At 51.1% G+C, this 21,912-nt stretch overlaps 2 protein-coding genes across 5 annotated transcripts in view; both read right to left on the reverse strand.

Annotated features, from left to right (window-relative positions):
• RALY (RALY heterogeneous nuclear ribonucleoprotein) overlaps positions 1-3,333 on the reverse strand; it is a 118,554-nt gene extending 115,221 nt beyond the window's left edge. The window contains exons 1-2 of one of the 4 annotated variants that reach the window (XM_080558352.1): positions 3,231-3,287; positions 1,784-1,963 (exon numbers count right to left, since the gene is read on the reverse strand). The gene's annotated coding sequence lies outside the window, so the exon portion shown is untranslated. Of the gene's footprint in view, positions 1-1,783; positions 1,964-3,214 lie in introns of all 4 variants that reach the window. The other 3 variants (XM_080558350.1, XM_080558351.1, XM_080558353.1) reach the window with 3 other exon arrangements.
• Positions 3,334-3,688: 355 nt separating this feature from the next.
• Positions 3,689-17,497, reverse strand: LOC308178651 (uncharacterized protein). The gene is made up of 7 exons (XM_080557600.1): positions 17,381-17,497; positions 17,083-17,194; positions 13,423-13,593; positions 10,524-10,563; positions 9,578-9,631; positions 8,805-8,917; positions 3,689-7,982 (listed from the first exon to the last, which is right to left on the reverse strand). The coding sequence occupies exons 2-6, from the start codon at positions 17,139-17,141 to the stop codon at positions 8,849-8,851; spliced, it is 393 nt and encodes a 130-aa protein (XP_080413726.1). The 5' UTR covers positions 17,142-17,194; positions 17,381-17,497; the 3' UTR covers positions 3,689-7,982; positions 8,805-8,848.
• Positions 17,498-21,912: the final 4,415 nt, after the last annotated feature.

Raw genomic sequence — 21,912 nt, forward strand, 5'->3', positions numbered from 1 at the left:
CACTGGGAGCCCAGGTGAGGATCACCAGCTTCCTACCCCTACCTTGCGTCCGTTCCAGTCTGGTCCCCAGCTCAGGAATCCGCACACCAATACAAATTACACGGCCGATCTACTCCCAGCTTCCAGAGCAAGCGGCCACTGCCCTCATTTCATCAAAATATCTTTTTTTTTTTTGGCAGAATTGCCACCCTTATTTCCACACCCTGCTGCCACCAGAAGGCAGGCCCCGCGCGGAAGGCCGTCCTCCCCCGGGGGTGTCGGGCACAGCGGGAGGACACCGCAGGGGACACTCGGCTCCAGCCGGTCTGTCCGTCCCCCAGCCTGCAGCAGCAGCCAGAAGACAAGTTCATATTCTTCCCTCCCGTGGCCACGTTTGTCAAAATACAATCTGCTTACAAAAGCACCAGGTAAACCGCGTCCCACCTCCCTCTGCTCCGTGCCATCCCACCGCAGGGCAGCCGATGCCGCAGGCTTCACCTGGGAATCGCTGCATTCATGCGGACGCAGCCCGGAGGCGCCCATGCCGTTCACCTCATTCCTCTTCTCTAAAAACAAACTGGCACTGTGTTTCTATTTTAAAAACTGACTTTTCAGAACCAGCCCCCCCCACACATGCCCCCCCAAAAAAAAGAGACTGTTGTGCAACATGACTGGTAGAGCCTGCAAACGGATACGTTAAGTGAAGGAAGTACTCTGCTGCAGATGTGGGAACGCTGCTGGAGCCTGGCATCCTGCCTTGTAGCACGGGCCCCCCGAAATCAGTGGGGGAACCTTCCCCACAAAGCCAAGGCCGAGTCGTGCCTCATGCATGGCTTTCTACATATTGCAAAGGTTTGTTTTAAAAAAAATCTATTCCTGTTAGGTGCTGCAAGAGCAGGACCCACCCTCTCCCGTGGAAGCAGCAGCCGCCTCTCCAGCAGAGCTGGTGCACCCACTCCGGGCCCTCCCACGCAGGAAGATAGGAGCGCCCTCAGTAAGGGGAGCAAACAGGACTGTTTGTGTTGAACAGTGCCACACGAGAGCCAAAAGATGACTCACACCGCCCGTATAGCCTCTCCCTGGATATCCAGAACAAAGCAAGGCAGGGCAACAGAAGTCGGAGGGTGAGGTTAATTCCCACAGTGTCTCCTCCAGCCATACAGCTTTGGACCCCGTTAACGGGGTAAATGCTGCTTCTTTAAGGTTGTTAGCTTTCCCAAAGACAAAACCCGTTCCCATTTTATTTGAGAAAAATAAGTCATCATCAACACTGCCAGTGCTTCTTAAACAAGAGGGACCTCGCTGAGAGCTTACAGAACTGCAGATTGCAGGCAATATGCTTTTCCACATCCAGGCTGGGGCATCCCCTGTGGTACCCTCCACACAGCTTCTGCTGTTTGCCCACAGCCCAGCAACCGTGGGATGCCAACTGCGATTGCTTTCAGCTGCAAGAAACACCACTAGCCACAAGAAAAGCTTAAGACCTCCTATTAGCATGCATACTTCTCGTTTCCATGCAAACTGTGGATTTCCTAGGATGTGCAAAGGAAAGCAGTCTTTGCTCACTGTTACAAGCCTTTGCCTTGAAAATTCCAGTATTTCAGATGCAAAACCGGACACTGGCATGCAGGTGTTAATTCCCCCGAACAGGGCTTTTGTGTCAATCTCTGCCCTGGTGTCACCTCCGCTCTGCCTTTTGTAAAGTACATACAATTAATTTTATAACTGAGATGCAGCTGCAGACACCTGACCTGCTAATTAAATACACACTCACAGAGGAGAAGCACCAGAGAACATTACTCACTTGAATTGAGCTGAAACAGGTAGACAGGGACTGGTGGCAAAAATAAAAATAGACCCTGTTCGCACTCCTGCGAGGAAGGCAGCCGCGTTCTTGTGCACAACAGCAAAATCAACTTAAACACAAATGACAACTTCTGCAAGCCTCTGCTTTGGATTCATCCTTGACGTTTTTCTAGGCCAGCTGGAAAACAAAAGCTTTGTCTTCTTAAAATGCAATTGCCTGAGGCACCTCTAAAAAAAAGTGACATAACTCAGGTCTGAAAAATGCCTCCTGGGTTTCAGATTCTCCTAAGAGCCTCTTTGCTGTTCAGCTTGATTCAGATCAGAGTTCATGCTGATTACCCACATCAGCAGGAACTCTGCCGATTTAGCCTTGACTACAAACACAGGTATAAAAAATAAATATAAACGCGTGCTTTATGTGATATAATAAAAACTCTACAGTTATATATATATATATTTAAAAAAAAAAACCAACTCGTTATTGATCGGAACGAGTCCTCCCTCCCTCCCTGTTCACCAGCAGGTTCCTGCATTTTTTAGCAACCCCTGATAACGACTCACTCTGAAGTTACCTCCGTTCGGTCCCTTTCCTCCTAGCGCGTTCTCCAGGCATTTTTAACCTTTCCACCACAAACCTCAGCCCACGACCTGAACAACAACGGAATCGTAACGGGAGCCCGAGATTTAACTCCTCGCTTCGCCCCCAGCCCTCCCTGTCCCGGTAGCTCCGGCAGCGCCGCCGGCCTCTCCCAGCCCCGAGCCGCGCAGGACGGTAACTCAGCGGGCAGGGAAGAGACACCCGCAGCCCTCTCCGGGCACGGCCCCGTCCTCCCCACAGGCGGGCAGCCCGCCGGTACCCGCTGTAGCATCCCCAACATTTCCCCCCCCAGGCCGCGGGCGGGCACGGCAAACCCGGGGCGCTCCGCGGCTTCCCCCGGGGGCGCTCGGGACGGGCGCGGCGGCTCTGCCGGGACGCGCTCGGGGCCGGTTGTTGGGCAGGATCGGTGCCGCGGCTCGCCCCGGGCAGCCCGACCTCTGCCGGGGCTCGGCCCCTCCGTGCACGACCCCAGCGAGCCGCCCGGAGCAGGGGCTCTGCGAGCGCCGCGACTCCCGGGGACCCCCTCCTGCCACGGAGCCGCCCCCGGCCCCCTCCGGACGGCAGCAGGAGGCGCCGGCCCCGGGAGGCTGCCTCTCTCCTTCCCTCCCTCCTCCCGCTGCTTCGCCCCCGGGGCACCGGGGGGCAGCGCGGAGCCCGGGCCGAGCCCCGCCAGCGCCCGGCTCCCTCCGGCCGCGCCTCCCAGCAATTCCCGTTAAACGCCGGATTAAGGGAAAAACCCCCAAACGCGAGAGTAAAAAAAAACAACCGCAAACCAAACGGAATTAACGCGGAGGAAGGTTTAAAGGAGGGGAGAAAAAAAGCGAAGCCCACCGGGAGCCCGACTCACGCGCAGCGCCACGCCGGCTCCGGCCGCTCCCGGGCACGCCGCGCCCCGCAGCACCCGCGGGCGGCGGAGCCCCGCCCCCCCCGCCGGACCACGCCCCTCTCCCGCCAAGCCACGCCTCCTTTCTCCCCCGCCCCGCCCCTCCCGCCGACCGTACCACAGCGGCGCGGCGCGGGGGGGGGGGGGCGCTGAGCAACGCCAGCCTCTGCTGCCCGCCCCGCCCCGCCCCGCCCCGCTCCGCCACCACGGAGCTGTGCCCAGCGGGGTCGAGCCGCGCCGCCGGGACACGGCCGAGGGAAAGCGGCGCTCGCCGCACGCCGCCACCTCCGCCCTGCCGCTGTGCCCCCCCGCAGCCGGCGCGATGGAAGAGTCCGGCGCGAGGGGGCGGGTGCGGCGCTGAGGGGAGGCGGGGGCTGAGGCGGGGCTGAGGGGCGGCGCCTCCCCCGTCAGCCGCGCGGCCTCAGCGCCCCGGAGCCTCATCTGAGCCCCGCCGGGCTTCGGCCGTGAGAGCGCGGCGGGGTCCCCCGGGAGCGAGCACGGGGCCCGCTGAGCCCAGGCTGCCACCACGCCGTGTCCCCAAGCACCACATCCCCGCCTGAAACCCCCCTAGGGACGGGGACTGCACCGCCACCCGCCGGGCAGCCCGCCACACACAACACCTCAGCACGCTCTCCGTGAGGAAGTTCTTCCTCGTGTCGGCCAGGCCTCCCCTGGCGTGACTTGGGGCTGTCGCCTCAGCCCCGTCCCTCAGCCCTGTCCCTCGTCACCAGGGAAAAGAGGCTGGCACCGCCTGGCCGCAGCCTCCTGCCGTGCCGTGCGGGTATTTAAATGGTCGATTCCACTTAAATGTGAGGAGAAACTTCGCGGTGAGGGTGACGGAGCAGTGGGACGGGCTGCCCGGGGGGGGTGTGGGGTCTCCTTCTCTGGAGACATCCAAAACCCGCCTGGACCCGTTCCTGTGTGACCCGATCGAGGCGTTCCTGCTCCAGTAGGGGGATTGGACTTGATGATCTTCCAAGGCCCCTTCCAGGCCCTAACATTCGGTGATTCTACAAAACCAGACTTATGGAAGGTCCCAGCCCAAGGCTTGCTGCTGCCGAGGCTGGTGGCAGTGACGCCGTGCTCAGAAGATTCCTCTGAAGACCGGGAGGTTCAGTCGCAGGAGAACCCCTAATGAGGCGAATTCTCTTGCCAGCATCATGACCATCCGGCGTTGGGGCATTCAGCTTTCTGACCAAAATTCACCACCCACAAAAGCCCCTGTAACATCTTTAACCTTCTGCAAAAGCAGGTGCTATTTGTATTAGTCCAGAGTTAAGTTTGCATCCAAAACAACTTTACCCAATTTTCTTTAAAGTCCTATTCATTATTGCTTAACAATCACTTTACGGTCTAAGGGGGGGAAGCAATACGAAAACATCTTTCATTATTTATTAAGGACAAATGATGCAGGGGTTCTGGAGGAGAATGGAAAGTACACGTACTTTTCTGCACTTAAAACAATTATTTCTTATTAATAACCCTGCAGAAAGGTGTCCCACGGAGAGCTGCAGGTTGGATGCTTTTGAAGTTAAGTCTCTTGATCACAAAAAGATTTATTCTTTCCCTGTGACATTCCTAAGCAAAGATCCTGGGAAATGTTTTGGATTGTCATTTTTATTGTTTCAAAAGATTTAGGTCCTTGTCTGGGGGGCTGTCCCTGTCATGGGGTGGAAAAGTAACGTAGGGGTAATTACAGAAATTGAGGCCTCTCATGAGAAAAAAAAAGAGGAAAAAAAGCTATGGCACTGTAAATCAAACCCGCAGCAGATATTTGGGAAGAGGATTGAGGATCCACAGAACTCCAGGAGAGTTCAGGTTGGAAGGGACTCTGGAGGTCTCTCCTGGGGTGGTCTCTGGACTTACTCCAGTTTAGCACCATGTCTCGTGTCCCGGTGGGTCCTTGTGGCACGAGCTGTGCCAGACGTGGCTGGTACGTGCCGAGGAGATCCCCGTTCCTCCAGCCCACGCACACCTTGCTCAGTGGCAGCCATGCTCTCGAGCACCTGCACACGCCTCTTTGGTATTCCCTGCAACCCTGCGGTTGCGTTTTATCTCCTCCTTAGGTTATCGCTAGGGCTGTTAGGACACGTCCCTGGGAAGACCACTGAGAAGCACTCCTTGTAACTGGCCTCCAGGTAGGGTACAACCCACCCCAACCCCTTTGGAGCCCAAGCACTCAGCTCATTTTTCAGTGCTGTACAAGCCCTCCATCCAGCCCCAGCTTGCATGCCAGGACGCTGTGGGAGACCGTGTCAAAATCATCGCTGGCCCCAAGGTGAATGGCACCCGTGGCATGGGGTGGGATCCCATAAGGAACAGCAGATGATGCTCCTCGTACGTGTCTGCTCCCCGCATGGCCAGGAGGGGTGGATGGGGGACATCTGAGCTGCAGAGCTGTGGATCTGGTACGAGCTGCATGGCTGCTGGAGCTCCTCTAAGGGATCACAGCCTGCAGAAAGCCGCTGAAAGAAGCAAGTCCTCCTGTGAGACCCTTCTTCAGCCCCTAGTTGGACAGTGGTACCCTGGAAAGGAGGTGACTGTTCCTGTTTATCAGCATGGATTGCTTGCCCAGGTCACTGAGTGTGTGGCTATGAACCTTTCAGACATTTAACCCTCTCACCCCTTTCTTCCCATGGCCCTGATTTCAATCTCCTACATTTGATTCTTGTGCTGGGAGATAGAGAAATGCCAGTGCTTTTCTTTCCTTCTCTTTTTTCTCTGTTTTTAATGAATTTTTCATTTTGTTCCACCAGTACAGAAAGAATAACAATGAAGCAACAGTGTCAACACAGAAAAAAAAAAAATCTCCAAAGTCACACCGTGGCCAATCTGCAGAAACAGTAATAGATTTTATGAATCCCACTAAAGAGAATTGTTAGTGGAGGGGGCTAGGGGTGCATCTCAAAAGGTCCTAAGTTATTTGTACTTTCCCCGCCATGAAACCCTGTTATAAGCAGCTATTTGAAGAACGAGCAAAAACGATCCATCTGCAAAAGAGGATTTCTAATAAAAGGGGAACAAAAATATACGGGTGCTTTATGGAGTTTAAAAAGAAAACAGTTTGCCTAAAAAGGCAGCTCTTTCCTGGTTGCTCTGGGTGCTGGGATGGATGCTTGCTGGGGCTGGGGATCACAGCTGGACTGAATGGGCTTTGGATTTTGTCTACACTCACAGTCCTGCTGTAGTCACGCTTCACAGAGTCTGCCCTAGTGACGGGTATGCCTCCAAGTGTGAACAAGGTTCTCTTTTTATATGTCTTTTTTTTTTTTTTTTCCAGGAGGCGTTAACACCAATTTATGAGCTCAGTGGGATGACAGAGACGGGTGAGCAGCACTGACCTTGGAACTTACCGCTGTCAGATTTCTTTTTCCACCCCGTCTCAAAGTCACTCTAAAAGCAATAAAAGGATGTTGGAAGGGGGAAGCTGGGGCTCATCCGACTTTGTGTTAACAGAGAAAAACTCAGCGAACACAGACGCAAAAAGCAGATGACGCTTGCATGGCCCTGCTATACGCACACAGCTGCCCTCATGGGGAAGGAACACACATTTTGGGTCAGTCCTGCACAATGCTGCTGCCGCGAGTGCAGGAACGCCTGCGCAATATGACATTATTACTGGCATTATTTTTTTGTTCCTGTGTACACACCGTGTATATCCAAGTGTTTTTCCTTCCAGGAACTGTACACTACATGTGGCTGAAGATAGTCTGAAAACAAAACCTGTGCTTATTTTTATGTTTTCTTACTGTTGTCAAAGATACACTCTTACACACTTGCTCCACCTCACCCACGATATGCACCAACTCATAAGGAGTGAACGTGAGAGCAGGAACAGGATTCTCTCTAAAAAGAAAGAAAAACAATTAACATGGTAGGGAGTGGGGAGCAAATAAAGAATATTACTTCCAAGGATTGTTCAAAATGAATCTCTTTGCCTGGACTTTGGAGGTTAAACAATTGAGCTGAGAACATTTCCTTCTTAAAATCATAACACAAGGTGCTTTTTGGCCCAGAAATGCTGCTCAGCTCCTATACTGGTAACTGTTTATGAGTGAAGGTGACTGGTTTAAAGGGTTGTGCCAAGGGAAGGGAGCAGTGGCACATGGCAAACTCCTGCCCAGGTCGCACTCCTCCTCCCCTGGATGCTGTCTGGGCACAAGCACCAATAAATCTGTGACCGGGGTGGGTATCAGCAGCGTTTCTGGGACTGACATTTCCCATGTTTGGTTCAAGTGCCTGACAAATGACAGGGCATAGAAGCACAAGAACAATAATGACTAAATCTTTTCTTAATAGTCTTTCATTATTAACTGTCTCCGGATTTATTCATCACTCAATGCAGGAGAGAGCAAGCCAGACACGATGCTGGTGTGAACTCAGGCAAAGTTTCTGACTTTACTGGAGCTGTCTGATTTCCATCAGTGCAAATCTGACCTTGCAGTTTGCTTCTCTTCCATTGCGTACGCTGCCTGCAGAGGAACACTGGCCATATGATGCTCTCACTGCCTGCTGGCTCATAGCTGCCTGGTCCTTCTCCATCCCTGGCTCCCTCTGGGATGGCAGCTGCACGCTGAAGAGGACAGTGATGGGCTCCTTCTCTCCGCGCTGCCCCAGGCTGCTCCCAAGGAAAGGGGGGCAAAGTAGCTGGGAAAGAAGAGCACTGAGGTGCTGGATAATCCCCATCAGTGTGCTGCTCTGTGCCTTTTCCATGCTCTAGGAAAGGAATGTAAATATGCTGGATGAGGCTTTATTTTCCAGCACTTTAAAGCAAGAAATTAGAAATTTGGGGGGCAGTGGATAAAAGAAGAGGAACCTGACAGCAGAGGTCGGGTGCTAAAGCCTATGGCCAGCAATCCCACTAACTGCGAGAGCCTGCGCTGACGCTTTGCAAACTGGTACAGCAGCAAGGAGACAGAAGTACAGAGTGGCTCAGGGCAACGTACGTCTGCCCCAGTGCAAAACCCAGCACCCCCAGGCAGCGCCTCACAAACTATGCGATACTTGCACCCACTCTAAGTGTGGGATCGCTTCTCTAGGCAGACCTTAATTTATGTTTCCCTTAGCACTTCTCCTTAAAAAGGACAGCTTCTGCTGAAGTTCCCACCCTGGAGTTCCCTTTCTTAGTTGGACCACGTCCACTTGTCAGAGACCTGCTGTCATTAGGTGCCCAGCTGGAATCCCACTGAAATGCTTTAATTAAAATGGACATTAAGAGCTCACTTGTTCAAGCCAAAGAACATTAGGAGGAATTTAAATGAAGAGGTTTTTAAATCTATGGCATTTGTTCTAATGAGAAAACACTTTCTCATCCTGAGTGTTTCCTAATTCAAAACAGATTGCAAAGGCTGTAAGTGAAAACAATTTTTCTTAAAAAAAAAAAAAAAAAAGTCCTGTAATTAGTAGACCTAACTGGCAAATAAGATTCATTTTTTCCCTACAGCTTCCACATCAGCTTGAAAGCAGGCAGTGAAAAGCAATGTGTGGGTGCGCCCACACATGTATGCATTTTCTCTTAGGACAGGTAACAGAACTCACAGAAATTGCCATCGCATCAATCCCAGCATCAGAGGAGGAAACCATTATGCAGGATGCAGAGCTCTCCTGGTCCGCCTAATGAAAGGCGTATTGTTGCCGCTGTACGCTGAATGCTGAGGAAGAGCAGGGAAACAATCTGTTTGCAACAGAGGAAAAACACTTCCAGTAATTTGTTGGAGCAGGACTACTTTCATCTGAAAACACCAAGATAATGAAATGTAAAATAACAGCAGAAAGAAAAGTGTGAGGCCTCAAATGATGGTGACTTGGGGATCAAGTAAACCATTTCAATGTTGTTACAGAGATGCTAGGGAGCTGAAATACAATCCCTCTCTTCACGGTCTATTTTTTAAATCCTAGTCCTTCCCCTGTTCTGAGCTTTTTTTAAATTTTTATTGTTTTGTTTTGGTTTTTTGTTTGTTTTGTCAGCCTCCTGTATTTGCTGACCTTCTAGGGCTGGGGCCCATCTCCCTCACATTCATTTCAGTGCTTAGCGCAGCACTGAATGGATTTTGTTGATGACAGAGTACCAAGAATAAACAATAGGAGTAAACTATTTTTGGTAACTCACAAATACTAAGGGAAGGAGAGAAGGCAAGCAACCAACCTACTTACTTGTGAAAACTGTTGTCTGCTTATTTTTCTATACATTTCACAAATGAAAATCCTGAGCAGTGGAATCTGAGGCAACCTGCCTCTCCCTTGGCTGTCTTTTATCTGTGTATTTCAACCTCAGCATAAAGCAGTAAGGCAGAAACCTGCTGGATACTTACTACTGTACGGGGAACACCAGTCATCCATGGTCCATAAGGACTTTCTCCTTTTCCCTAGAAATGAAATACTTGAATATACCAGCAGAAATCCTTAATATATCATCAATTCATCAGTTCTCCCAGTCTCTGCTATGCTGGGACAGCAAACTCTGTGACTTGTGACAGCTTGCCCTGTTCTCTCCTTTGGGTCCTCACTTTCATGTTTTAATGCCCTGTGACCAGAGGCAATGCAGGGCTGTTTCACATGCAGCACATCTCCTCTGCACTATAGCCTGGGGATTTCTGAATGAAGGCAAAGTGTTCTGGGGTACTCAGCGGAGGAGAGATGCATCAGCCTGAATCCAGCTTCCCACCTCCTTCAGATTTTGCAGAAGTTGGCTCCAGATTTAATTCCCTGGCAGTCTTATTTCTCTAGAGGGAAAAACAAAAATCTGGATCTGAAAAGCCACATCCTGAAGCCTGGATGAGGTATGAAGTTTGTGGCAGGTATCCACCTTTAGTTCAATGCACGATGTTACCTTCATTAACAAAGAAAGCAGTTGCATGCAATATTACCCAGGCCTGGCTGGCTGTTGCTATTGAACGGACGTCAGTGCCAGTGGCTCAGACGGACTGCCCTTCTGTTGCTTCTGGCTGGTTTGGTGTAAATACACTAGCATAAAAGGCAGAGATGTTCCCAGAAACACCTACTTTTAAGTGTGTATCTGTAACTTTCTTAAAGTGGCTTTGAATTCATCCTACTGAGTATTCACTTTGGAAATATGAAACACGTTACCCGTAAGTCCAATTAAAACAACTTTGGCTTTAAAATTTGGATACTCATAGACACCTTTTTTAAAGAATAATCCTTCGTTGGCTTAGATGGGTAAGAATTAACAAAGATCAAGGGACTGATACCCACTTACGACAATCGGTGACTCAGCTTAGATCTCACTCAGTAAATCACCTCAAATACTGTGGAAAAAGATGGAACTGTTCCGGAACATCTGCAAAGAAAGAGAGAGAAAACATGTCCCCTAATTCAGTAGGAATTAATTCACTGGAAGTATGGGGCTCCTTAATTTTTGGATGCCCAATCAAGCACCTCCAGCCATTAGACAGCTTTGAAAACAGATCTCTTAACCCTGACTGTCCCCTCTGAAAGCCCATCTACACCTCCAGGCAGCTCCACTGCTTTTCTTCCAATGTCCTACCCCTGCCCCTTTGACTCTGTCACCATGGATGATCCTCTATGGTTAAAAGCTAAGGATGTACCATGTTCAAACACAACATTTGCTTCTGGGTTGGATGTTCTCACTCCTGACCCGTCGGGCAAGAAGACTGCAGAGCCCCAAGGGTCCAACTCAGGTCTCCATCGTGTAAGTGAGCCTGCAGTTGCCTCCTGATCCAGTTGAGAAGATAACGACGTGCCCGTGAGCCCCGATGGGACCAAGGCAATGCTGTGAAGGCTGCCAATTTCAAGCCTGTTCTCAAACAGATAGCAGGGTATTTCAACAGCAAATGCCTAGGAAGGCACATTGGGTGAAGACTTGATAGGTGGTTACAGGAAAGATTTAAGGATCTAAGCTTCGAATTTCTGCCCCGCATTTCTTGGCCCAGTCTGCTCCAGCCCTGCACCTGAGCACAAGGAGGGGGCACTTTGTGCCAGAGCAGCGCTGGGTTAAGGAACAGAGACCTGGCCTCTGCTTCTCAGATTTATCCAGTGATAGTTTGCAGCCACGTGGCACAAAACAAGGCTGGACCTGAGTTTGGGCCCAGGCCTGTGCTGGCAATGCCATGAGGTGTGCGGCAGACATCAGCAGCAGCTTCAGGTTTCTCCTAGCACTTGGCTCGTTCAGGACTTGCTCTTGCAGGTTTAAACTTACCTCCCTGAAAAGAACACAACCAAGAAACTGAAAAGAACCCAGCTAAAATTTACTTCAAGGAGAGGGTAATCAAGAGAAGGTCTTTAGGCCAGCATCGTGGTGGCCCCTTCTGGTTAATCTGGCTTTTAAAATGTGTCTTGTTTCCTGCAGAGGCTGCAGGGCTTACCTCGGCTGTGCTGAAGCCTTCAGCCCCCACCGTTTTCTCCCACTGGGATCACTTGCCCACCGCAGCCAGGTGCCTCCTGACATAATGTCAGGGGCCCCTACAGTCCCCACCTCACGGCCCTTCTCCAGGCTTCGGGTCCTTTGAGGGCTTGGCTTTGCACATGCTCTCACCTCCTGCAGCCTTTTAAAATGTCCGGTGCTCGCGCTTGGTGCTGCTGAGGGCTGAATGGCACGCCTCAGCCTAGCTGGTCCCCCTCGGCTCCCTGTTGAAACTTCCACATTGTGGGTAGATAAGAACCGATCTGAACAAACTGATTTCTTATCAGTTTGGGGTCCGATTCCACGCCCGTGCTACTGCCTGACACTTTCCTTTGGAAGCTGCCTTGCAGGAGCTGTGGGGACAGCTCACGGGCTGTCTTACTCTAAGCAAATAAGGGTGGCAGAACTAGGTCTGCTGAAAGGAAGACGTAAATGAAATTCACCTTCCAGCATTCACTGCAAGTGAGGCTGATCTGCATTTCTTATACCAGGCAGAGGCTACAGCTCAGATGCTAATTTTATCTTGCTGGCTTTGTAGCATCCTTGATCTTCAAGAGAATTCAAAATAACATGTACCAAGTGTATAACTAAGTCGTTTTAAAGATGTAACTGCGAAGTGCATGGTGCTGCTCAAGGGGAAAGAGCTGCTGTGCTAAACACGGGGTATGAAGTCAGATCATACAGACAGCCTGAACAAACGGACTCTTTTAGGGGTTATCCTCACAACTGGGCTGTTAGGGGAGACGTCGCTGTCCATCTGCCCTACAAACCCACCCACGATGGTAGCGTATAACAAGGCCAAGCCTCTTAACAGGCTGGGACAGCAGGATCCGTTTGCCGTGCAGACACAGGGTGGTTGCCTGTCAGAGCCATCACAGCCGCTTTATGCTACATCGGACACAGCTATTGCAAGAGACCCTCCCCATCCTGAGTGTAAATACCTGCTGCCAAGTGCTGCGGGGTGGGTGGGGTGCTCGTTGCTCTTTGAAAATGGGCAGCACCCCTGCAATGGGCCAGCAAACCCAGGGGAAGGAAGACGCATGGGGAACCAGCTAGTCCCACTGCTCTGTGTGCTGGCTGGGGGTGCCCTCAGAGGGAAAGCACCAGCCCAGGGGAGGTGGGTCTGGAGCGCTTTAAGCCCTGCCAGCAGCTTGTCAATGCGGCTCCTGCGATCAAAGCTCGGGCTTTTCTCCCCCGCGGAGCCCCAGGCAAGGCAGGATTTTAGCATGAGCTGTAGGGCTTGATGCTCAGGTCCCTGGTGGAGCGTCAAACCTGTGCTACACTGCCTGTATAGACTTCTGCTGCAGTGCTCTTCCAGGCTGTCTGGAAACAGCGTGGGCTGGTAGAGCAGGGCCAGAAAGCAGGCAGAAGCCAGGCAGAAGGCAGGGGACCCCAGCAGTGTGTGGTGCCTATGTTACAACCAAGATCCCAAAGAGCACAAGGGCAGTAGGAAAGACAGAAGAATGTGAACAGGCAAGGCGCCCAGGCACCGTGCCAGCTATCTCGCTGCCCACACGGATGCCCAGCACTGCTTTGGCTGCAGGGGTGGGGTTTGGGATAATGCAGGCACCTTCCTGAGGCTGTGGGCAGACCCGGCAAGGCAGCTGCTCTCAGCGGTGTGAGTGAATAATCCTGCTCACCCCATGGGGCCGCTCAATTTAACTGTTACAAAACCAACGTGGATGCCAACATCACAGCCTACCAAAACATCAACATCGCTGCTGCTCAGCCATCGCTGCTGGCCCAACCATGTTTTGTGAGCACGATGGCAGTTACTTGCAGGGATGGGACCTGATTAACCTCACCTCCAACGTCAGGTCACAGATGAGATGGTGAAGAGCCTGGGTCGCCAACAGGCATGGTTCCAACCCTTTTCTCCAGGGCTGCTGCTGCTCTCCCAGGAGCCCCCCCTGAATTATTTCCTCAAGCTGAACCAGGCAGAGCTTTCTGGCAGGGAGGAAAGAGAAGATTCCCAATGTACCAGGGAAATGCTGCTCTGGGGGGCAGTCAGAGAGAGACAGACATTCTTTCTTACTCTGCTCCCCATTCACCTCCATGCTTATTTTTGAGGTTGTTTGGCCATCTTCCTTCCTTCTTAGCCAACACTGCCATCTCACAGGCTTATCAAACATAAATGCCTCCATAAAGCTGGGTCATGGACACATCCAAGGAGCTGTGCCCTCCTGAAGATGGAGGTGAGGAAGGATCCGATCTGGCAGCACTGACACCTAACCCCCACACCTGCAGAGCCGAGGTGCACCTGGGGACATCTGCCGCGCAAAGGGAACCAGGATGCTTGCCAGCAGGGTTAGACTTTGCCCTGTCTGTAAAATGAAAACAAGGAACTGGAAAGGCTACTGAATTGAAAATGAGAAAGGTTTGCTCAGTTTTTACAGTGCTTGGAACAAAAGAGGCGAGAGCTAGCGATCCCCTTTCTGAGCTGCTCATGCCTTCCCCACCACCCGCTGCCTCTGAGCCTCTGCACGTCGAGGGGACACGCTGCACACAACGGCGCTGGGAGCTGCAGAACTTCTCTTTTTGAGCTCACTTGCACCCAAAGCCCTTCCTCTGGTCTCTCAGTTCCTTCACAAAGCAGTTCCCTTACTTTCAGAGCAGTTGCTTGTTCCCATTCCTATTGAATCATGCTGCTCACTTGTAAACAAGAACCTTATTAGCTCCACAAGCATGCGTTTGTTTCTATTTATAACTTTTCCATATCAATATTTGAAAGCACACTGCCCTATGCTGAATTCTTTCCCTTTTTCCCTCCCTGCTGCCTTTTCCATCTTTTTTCTCTTCCCTTTTTGTCCACAGTTTGCCCTCTCCCAGGTTTATCCATGCCAATAAAATCAACCATAGATTTTATGCTTCCTTTGTTGGCTTAAATTAAATAATTGGCAACTTTCTTTCCGAATTATGTTCATTAAAAGGGGATCTTCATATCCCTGTCTAGGTTCTAGTCCTTTGCATGCATTAGAAATTGGTGGGAACTGAACATACAAATCCTCCAGGCAGATCTCAGAAGGTCTACTGTGCACCTTTGCTTTGGAGAAAGCCACACGCCTGTTTGTTTACTGGATGCTTCTGTACCTTGTATTTCAAATTCCGGTCTTAGTAGTACAGGGAATCAGTGTTTAGTGGCTTAAATACACGAAAACAAGGTGCTGCTTCCCTTCTCCCATCAGCTGTATCCAGGGACAAGACTTCAGTTTCCTTTATCGGGGGTGCTAGGAATAGCGTTGTAATGTAAATAGGCACTTACGGTATTTCAAACAAGCACCTGCTTCATCACACTGCCTAATGAGAGCGCGGACAGAAATGCAGTGAAAGCAAAGGAAGGTAAGACTACTATTTAAGCTAATTAACAGCGAATTAAATTAAACTGACACACACATATATTTTGGGCTTCTGCATCTAAGGAGAGAGAGTGCTGCAGAGATTTCATTATTCACATTTCTCATCATCTATTTTTTCCCCAACATCTACCTACCCAATTACCTGGGGAAGGAAGAAGGAGAAAGACACTAAGGCCAATAAGATAATTCTCATTTACATAATAATTTTTCTGCATTGTGTTTAATAGTCTGTGAGTAACTGTAGAAGAATATATAGTCCATTCTTTAAAAAGCTCCAATGCACTAATTGAAATTAAATTACATGGAACTCAGTATCTGTCCTCTGTTCATTGGGAGATAATATGCAAGCCACAGTTTTATGTGTTATTATTAATATTGATAGATGAACCACAGTACTCACCACAGAACCACTTCCCAGATGTTTTTCCCCTTCCTTCAACTGTAGGTGAGATGAGAATGGTGTTTTTCCCCATTAAAATATCTCATTTGATGCGCCCAGGATTGCGATCCTTTAGCATTCAAGACAGTCATCACTGCAGGTAGCAGTGCCTATTTGCAGCATTAACAGTGGGTAATGCAACTGCATTCTTTTCTCACATTATTTTGCATATGTTATAGCTCAATTAATCTGTCAGGGTGACATTTCCATCACAAACAAAGATTTTAAAGAGAATTTAACTCTAAATTGGCAGGCCTGGAAAGTGAAGTCTAATGTTAGGATCCTCGGAAGAGGTAAAACATCAAGACGCTTCCCCTGCCTCGCAGCAGTCACACGAGGTGCTGGTGCTTGCGGGAGATTTGGGCTGTGTGGCAGCTCGCTCCTTGCCTTCGCTCCGAGGCTGTTAACAAGGGAGCCAATTAGTGCCAGTTGTTACGTGAGCACTTTTTCCACCAGGAACTGGACTGAAACCTTTAATTCATTTCACATGAAATGTTCAAGCATGGAAAAATCCACGAATTCTGAGGTTTTATGATATCCCCATAGATTCTATTCTTTAAGAGGTGTCTTGCCCTTTTAATGGTGAAACTAATTTTCTGTATCTAAATACCAAGCCTCCCTGAACTACCTGAGCTGAAGTGGCCTCTTTCTCTCCCTGGTGATGCTGGGACCTTGGAATAACAAAGTGCCAAGGCTGCCGTGGTGGTTTCACACTGACGGGCAGCCATGCTCCACCACACCTCTCCCTCCCTGCCCCTCCTCAGCAAAACAGAGGGAGAAAAGATGAAAAAACCTCATGGGCTGAGATAAGGACAAGGAGATCGCTCACCAGTTACTGTTGGGGGGGAAAACAGACTCAGCACAGGGAGATTAATGTAACGTGTTGCCTGTTGGCAGCAGACCAGAGCAGTGAGAACTCAAAGCAAGGTAAAAACACCTTCTTCCCATCCACCCTCTTCTACGTCCTCCCCCCGAGCAGGGGAATGGGCAATGGGGGCTGCGGTCAGTCCCTGACAGTTTGTCTCCACCGCTCCTTCTCGGTCACTCCCTGTCCCTGCTCCCCGTGGGGTCCCTCCCACGGGATGCCGTCCTTCCCGAACTGATCCCATGGGGGCTGCCCACAGGCAGCAGCGCCTCAAGAACTGCTCCCACACGGCTCCGTACCATGGGGTCCGTCCATCAGGAGCAAACTGCTCCAGCACGGGTCCCCCACAAGTGGCAGCTCCCCCCAGACCCCCTGCTCCTGCGTGGGCTCCTCTCCACGGGCTGCAGCGTGGAGATCTGCTCCATGTGGGACCCATGGGCTGCAGGGGGACAGCCTGCTCCACCAGGGGCCTCTCCTTCTGTCCTGGCACCTGGAGCACCTCCTGCCCTCCTTCTGCACTGACCTTGGTGGCTGCAGGGCTGGGTCTCTCTGCATTTCCTTGCTCCTCTCTCCCAGCTGCTGTTGCACAGAGGTGCAGCAGCGTTGCTCACTTCGGCCCTTTTGGAGAAGCTGGAGCTGGCTCTGCTCTAACACATGGCAGCTCCAGGGCTCTGTTCGCAGAGGCCACTGTCACAGTCCCCCTGCTACCAGCACCTCACCACATAAACTCAACACAGGATGAAGAGGCCCTCCTTCACCGTCTCCATGTGGCTCACCTGAGCGCTGAGCAGGTCCTGGCGAGGAGTGCTGCCCAGTCCTCACTTCCATCCTGCATGGGAGGGACCTCGATATGCTCCTCTGCATCAGCGCTGCCTTCCGCTTGGACCTCTTCAGGGTGAAAGACAAGAGAGGCTGTCTTTTCTCCCACAGGACTACTCCAGGACCTGCTTTCTCTCCTCCCGCACACATCCTAGCAGGTGTAAGGCAGACCTCTGCTCTCTGAGGATGCAGAAGGTCCCCCAAGACTTTGCAGAACCATTCCAGAGGATGGTTTGTGATAGGCAGAAGTCTCACCCACACCAGGGAGTCCGGCTGGAGGCACAGCAGCACTGAATGGGTCAGCAGTCACAAATAGGGCTACAGGGGCTGCACAAGGTGCCCCCTGCAACTCCCCTCCATCAGCAGGGCTTGGGAGTCATCACTGACTTTGAAGAAGGCTGTACCTGTTGTGGGTTGCTAAGCCCTGCCCTAAAGACTTGAAATCTGCTAGAAGGGTGAAATTTCCTTTCAAAGAAACTGATTCATCAAATCCTGCTCATGCACTAGCGGGAGGGTACCATTTTCCATCCAGGTAAACGGGGCCGCAGGCTCCCCCCGTGTACAGATGAGTCACCAGACGAACGTTCCTGAAAGTCAGAGCACGTTCCTCCTGTCAAAGACTTTACATTAAAGGCAGTATCAGAGAGCACAAAGTGTTTTTCTCGGGACACATATCACGTCCTGCAGCTAATTAATCCATACATTTACGAAATAAATACTTGACACTACACACAGTTCAACAGAGTTCAGGTTATGGAAGAAAATACCAGAAGAGGAAACCTACACATCTCTGGTCCATAACATTTCTCCTTAGCAGCAAATCCCAGAAAGAAACCTCAGTTGTTTTATTTCTTTTTCCCTTCAGTAAAATCCCATATTAACCTGTTTTGTATTATCGTTGTTATTTTACTCAGCCCACTGACCTTGTGAATGTGAAAACCCCACGTGAGGACTCCAGGTCCTCCAACACTGACTTATCAGGAGTTCACTTGGGAAAGGCCCTCACTCCGGTGCAGCACGCGGTGGAGCTGTGAGTGTTGGAGTGCAGAGGGACACGATGCAGGACTTGTCCTCGAACACACAGCGGTGGGGCTGAGTGCCTGGCTGTACTGGGTCTGGCTGGGATGGAGTTAGCTTTCCCATACAGTGCTGTGCTCTGCACTTGTAGCTGGAACAGCCCTGGTATCACCCCGGTGTTGTGTCTGCTGCTGAGCAGGGCTGGCACCGCATCAGGACTCTCTCTGACCCCCCCAGGGGGTGGGCAAAAAGTGAGGAAGGAACGTCACCAGGGCAGCTGACCTAAACCAACCAAAGGGATATTCCACACCATATGGTGTCACACAGCAATAAAAGGTGGAAAAAGGAAGAAGAGGGGAGGAGTGGGCTCTCGTTGTGAAAACGCCTGTCCTCCCAAACACCGGCTACGTGTGTTGAGGCCCTGCTTCAAGGACGTGGTCAAGCATCACTCATTTGTGGGAAGTAGAGAGGAATTTCTTTCCTCTGCACTTCCACACAGCCTTTACTTTATTTTTTTTTCCTCTTCCCCTCCCTTTTCTCCTTTCCCCTTTTTTCCCTTTAGTTAAATTGTTTAATTAATAATAATCTTTCCTTAATAATTATTTTTCCCTTTAATTAAATTATCCTTATCTCAACCTGCGAGTTGTTCTTTCCTTTACTTCTTCCCCTCCTCTTCCGAGAGGTTGTGGGGGAGTCCAGCTGCCTAGCACGGTAAAACCACCACACTGGCTGGCACAAAGAGGAGGAGGATCCGGCTGGTGGGCAGTGGAGACACAGCACTGAGTGCTGGTTCGCTCAGGTGCAGCTCTGGGCTTGGGCTCTCACACCAGCACCCCACAGCTGCTGCAGCAGCAGCACAACGCCCTGTGCAGGGCTGAGCCCCTTGTCCTTTGGAGGATTTCCAGCCCCGTTGTGGGAACGGATAGGATGGAGAGACCTGGTCAGCAGAGACGATGGCTTTTTAACGAGAAGATGGATCTTATATAAGCGACTCGCTAACTTCCCCAGTCTTCAAGAAAAAGCAAAGTGGCAGCAAAGGAGATTGGAGACTACAGCGCAAAAGGGAAGTAAGGCCCCTGCTTGCTTCAATCCAGCTTGTTACAGCAGGTGCTACAGCCATGGGCTGTCTCTAATAGCACGACTGTGGGAGCTGTGCCAGTTCAGCTAATGCTCCCTGTAAGTACTGATGATCTCTGCATCCAGTAAAGCCTTCCACTCTACAGGCACCTCTAGCAATGGGCAGAAAGCTGCGAGCACTCATGATGAGAGAAACTAAGCAAACCATAACAACATCCCAGGAACATAATGATACTTGGCAAGGGGGAGAAAGTACAAAGAGGTAGCAGCCTGGAGATCTCAGAAATGGCAGCAGTCGTAAGTGTGACCCCAGTGGGCTCCATGTCATGAAGAGTGCTGCCCCTTGCTTTCCATAGCAAGCAGGAAAGTGCTCTGCTTAATTCTCTGAGTGAGATTTGGAGACAGTAAGAATTTATTGTTCATTGGTTTTATGGTGCTTCTGTAGGTTCAATAATTCAGTTTATAGCTGTATTGTGCAATTATATTGCTCATCGCCTTTGTCAACAAATCAGGCTGTTCACAGAGTTCTGGCTTGACCGTGTGAGGTTTAAAAGCTGACCAGATAATGAGGACAGGGAAAAGGAATATGAAGGATAATAGTGCTGGTGCCATTTCTTCTCCGTCAGTAAGTTCCCCAGCACAGGGACCTTCAAGCTCTCGCACCTGAACCACAGGCTCAATCTTGATGGCACCTGGAGGGAAATGAAGTGCCTGGCCCTCAGGCACCCCTCAAATGAGCACCCCATGAATGGGCACCCCCCATCCTGGGGCTGCAGCTGCCCCTACACCACGCACACCACCGCTGGCTGGGAGCCGAGCCCAGCTAAGGGGCCTAAATGCAGCCCTGCTGCATCCCCTCAGCGTGAGCCAGGGTTTCACTGCAGGGAACACATCAGTTGGCCAGCGGGAGTGGAAACAATCCCCTATATCACTGTGCATCAGCTACATCCGTGCTGCAAGCCCTGACTTGCAGGACAGCCCGTGGGGATGCAGCTCCCACATCGCTGCCAGCAGCTGCTGGCACCGAGGGCAGGCAGTGCTGGAGGAGCTGCCCTGCACCAGCTGGTGCCATCGGGGGCTGGCACCGACAGCGGGTCTTCGTGGAGTGCACAGTAAGGTGGGAGAAGAAAACTTACTCTAATAAATACCCCAGACTCATCACTGACATGATGGGTATTCAAGCAACTATTTTTTTTTTTTTTAAAGTTTCCCAGATCTCAAAGGCACGACTTGGTTGAAAAAGCTCTAGCTTCTAGTTCTCAGCAGCAGAGTAAATATATCTTCTATTTGTGTTCTCCAGTCAGCTATGGAATGGATTTAAGAATGGATTAATCTAGTCTTGTCATTTCTAAGTTCAACAATGGTTAGTCTACACAAAAGACCCCTGGAGAAACAAGGAGATACTGGCCAGCACTTACACTTGCACTCTCCTTACGCTGTGCATGCGATGAGACTAACCTGCTGTGCAAGGGAAGGCAGCTCTGATGCATCCTGAGGGCACGGATAGACCCTGAGGTCAGGAGTCAGTGGGCTCCAGCTGGTACAGCATCATCCTGAGCAAACACACACGGCTCACTGCACCTTTCCTGCCCAGGTTAGGCAGGCCAGCATGCAATGCAGATAGCTGGCAGCACACAGGGCAGTGGAAAGCCAGGACCATCCAAAGGGTCTGAGTAGTGCTGCTCAGAGTTGCTACACTGCCTTCTGCGTAAGGACCTCAAGAGACGGGGGAGATGGGGCACGGAACAGATCTCTAGTTATTCCACGTTCCTTAATTATTTCATAATAGCATCTTTAATGCATCTTAGAAGCTTGGAAGGATTCCTTTCATGCCTAATTGCAAAGCTTTCTGAGAAAGCAATCACTGCTCAGAGGCATTTTCCAAGGATTTTTGTGTCTTTCGCCTTTGTAACATCAGTCAAGCAAACCACTATTCAGCCGTCTCTGTAGTCTGGCTCCTTTTTAACCTCTCCTGTAAAACCCTTGGATATTATTATCCTTTCCCTGTTTGTTCATGTCTTACGAGTACAGATGCTTATTTGGAGCTTGCATTAGTGCACCCGCTACACAAAGACGACATGAAAGGAGCAAAGAGAGCAGCTAAGTTGAAAGTCTCTTGGATGGGCTTGGAAGTTATTTGTTACCAAATGAGAAGCAATCTTTCATCTGCTTTCACCTGGCACCGCTCCGGAGTGCTGGCGAGCAGAGGAGGAGGGCAGGCATCCAGCTGCAGGTGAGGAGTCTCTGCCGATGGCTCTGGCTCGTGTCAGATGGGTGAAGGCTCCCCCAGGGAGTGCATTTGAACACTTTATCCCCGTGCTGCAGCACTACAAAGGCTCACGCTGAGCAGAGGCATTTTCACCATGTCAGTCACTCCTCCTGGCTTACAGGAACACTAAAGTCAAGTCTAATACCCCCGCTGCGCGCGGGCGCGCTCGCACACGGCGCCAGCAGCAGCTGCGTGCCTGGCTCCCCGGGGTGGCCGCAGCACCAGCAGGAGCCCCAGCCACTGCGGGCACCTACTGAACGGCCAAACTACGGGAAGAACAAAGCTCCCCTCACGCTCAGGTCAGCCTGGCACCAGGCCGGAGGGAGAGGCTGAGGAGGGGCACGCAGGCTGCAGGAGCCATCCCCACACAGGCGGGGACGTGATGTTCCCCATCCCTCACTCCACAGTGGCATCGCAGACCTCC

Source organism: Anser brachyrhynchus (assembly GCF_964034855.1).
Source record: "Anser brachyrhynchus genome assembly, chromosome: 16".
Taxonomy (NCBI): Eukaryota; Metazoa; Chordata; class Aves; order Anseriformes; family Anatidae; genus Anser; species Anser brachyrhynchus.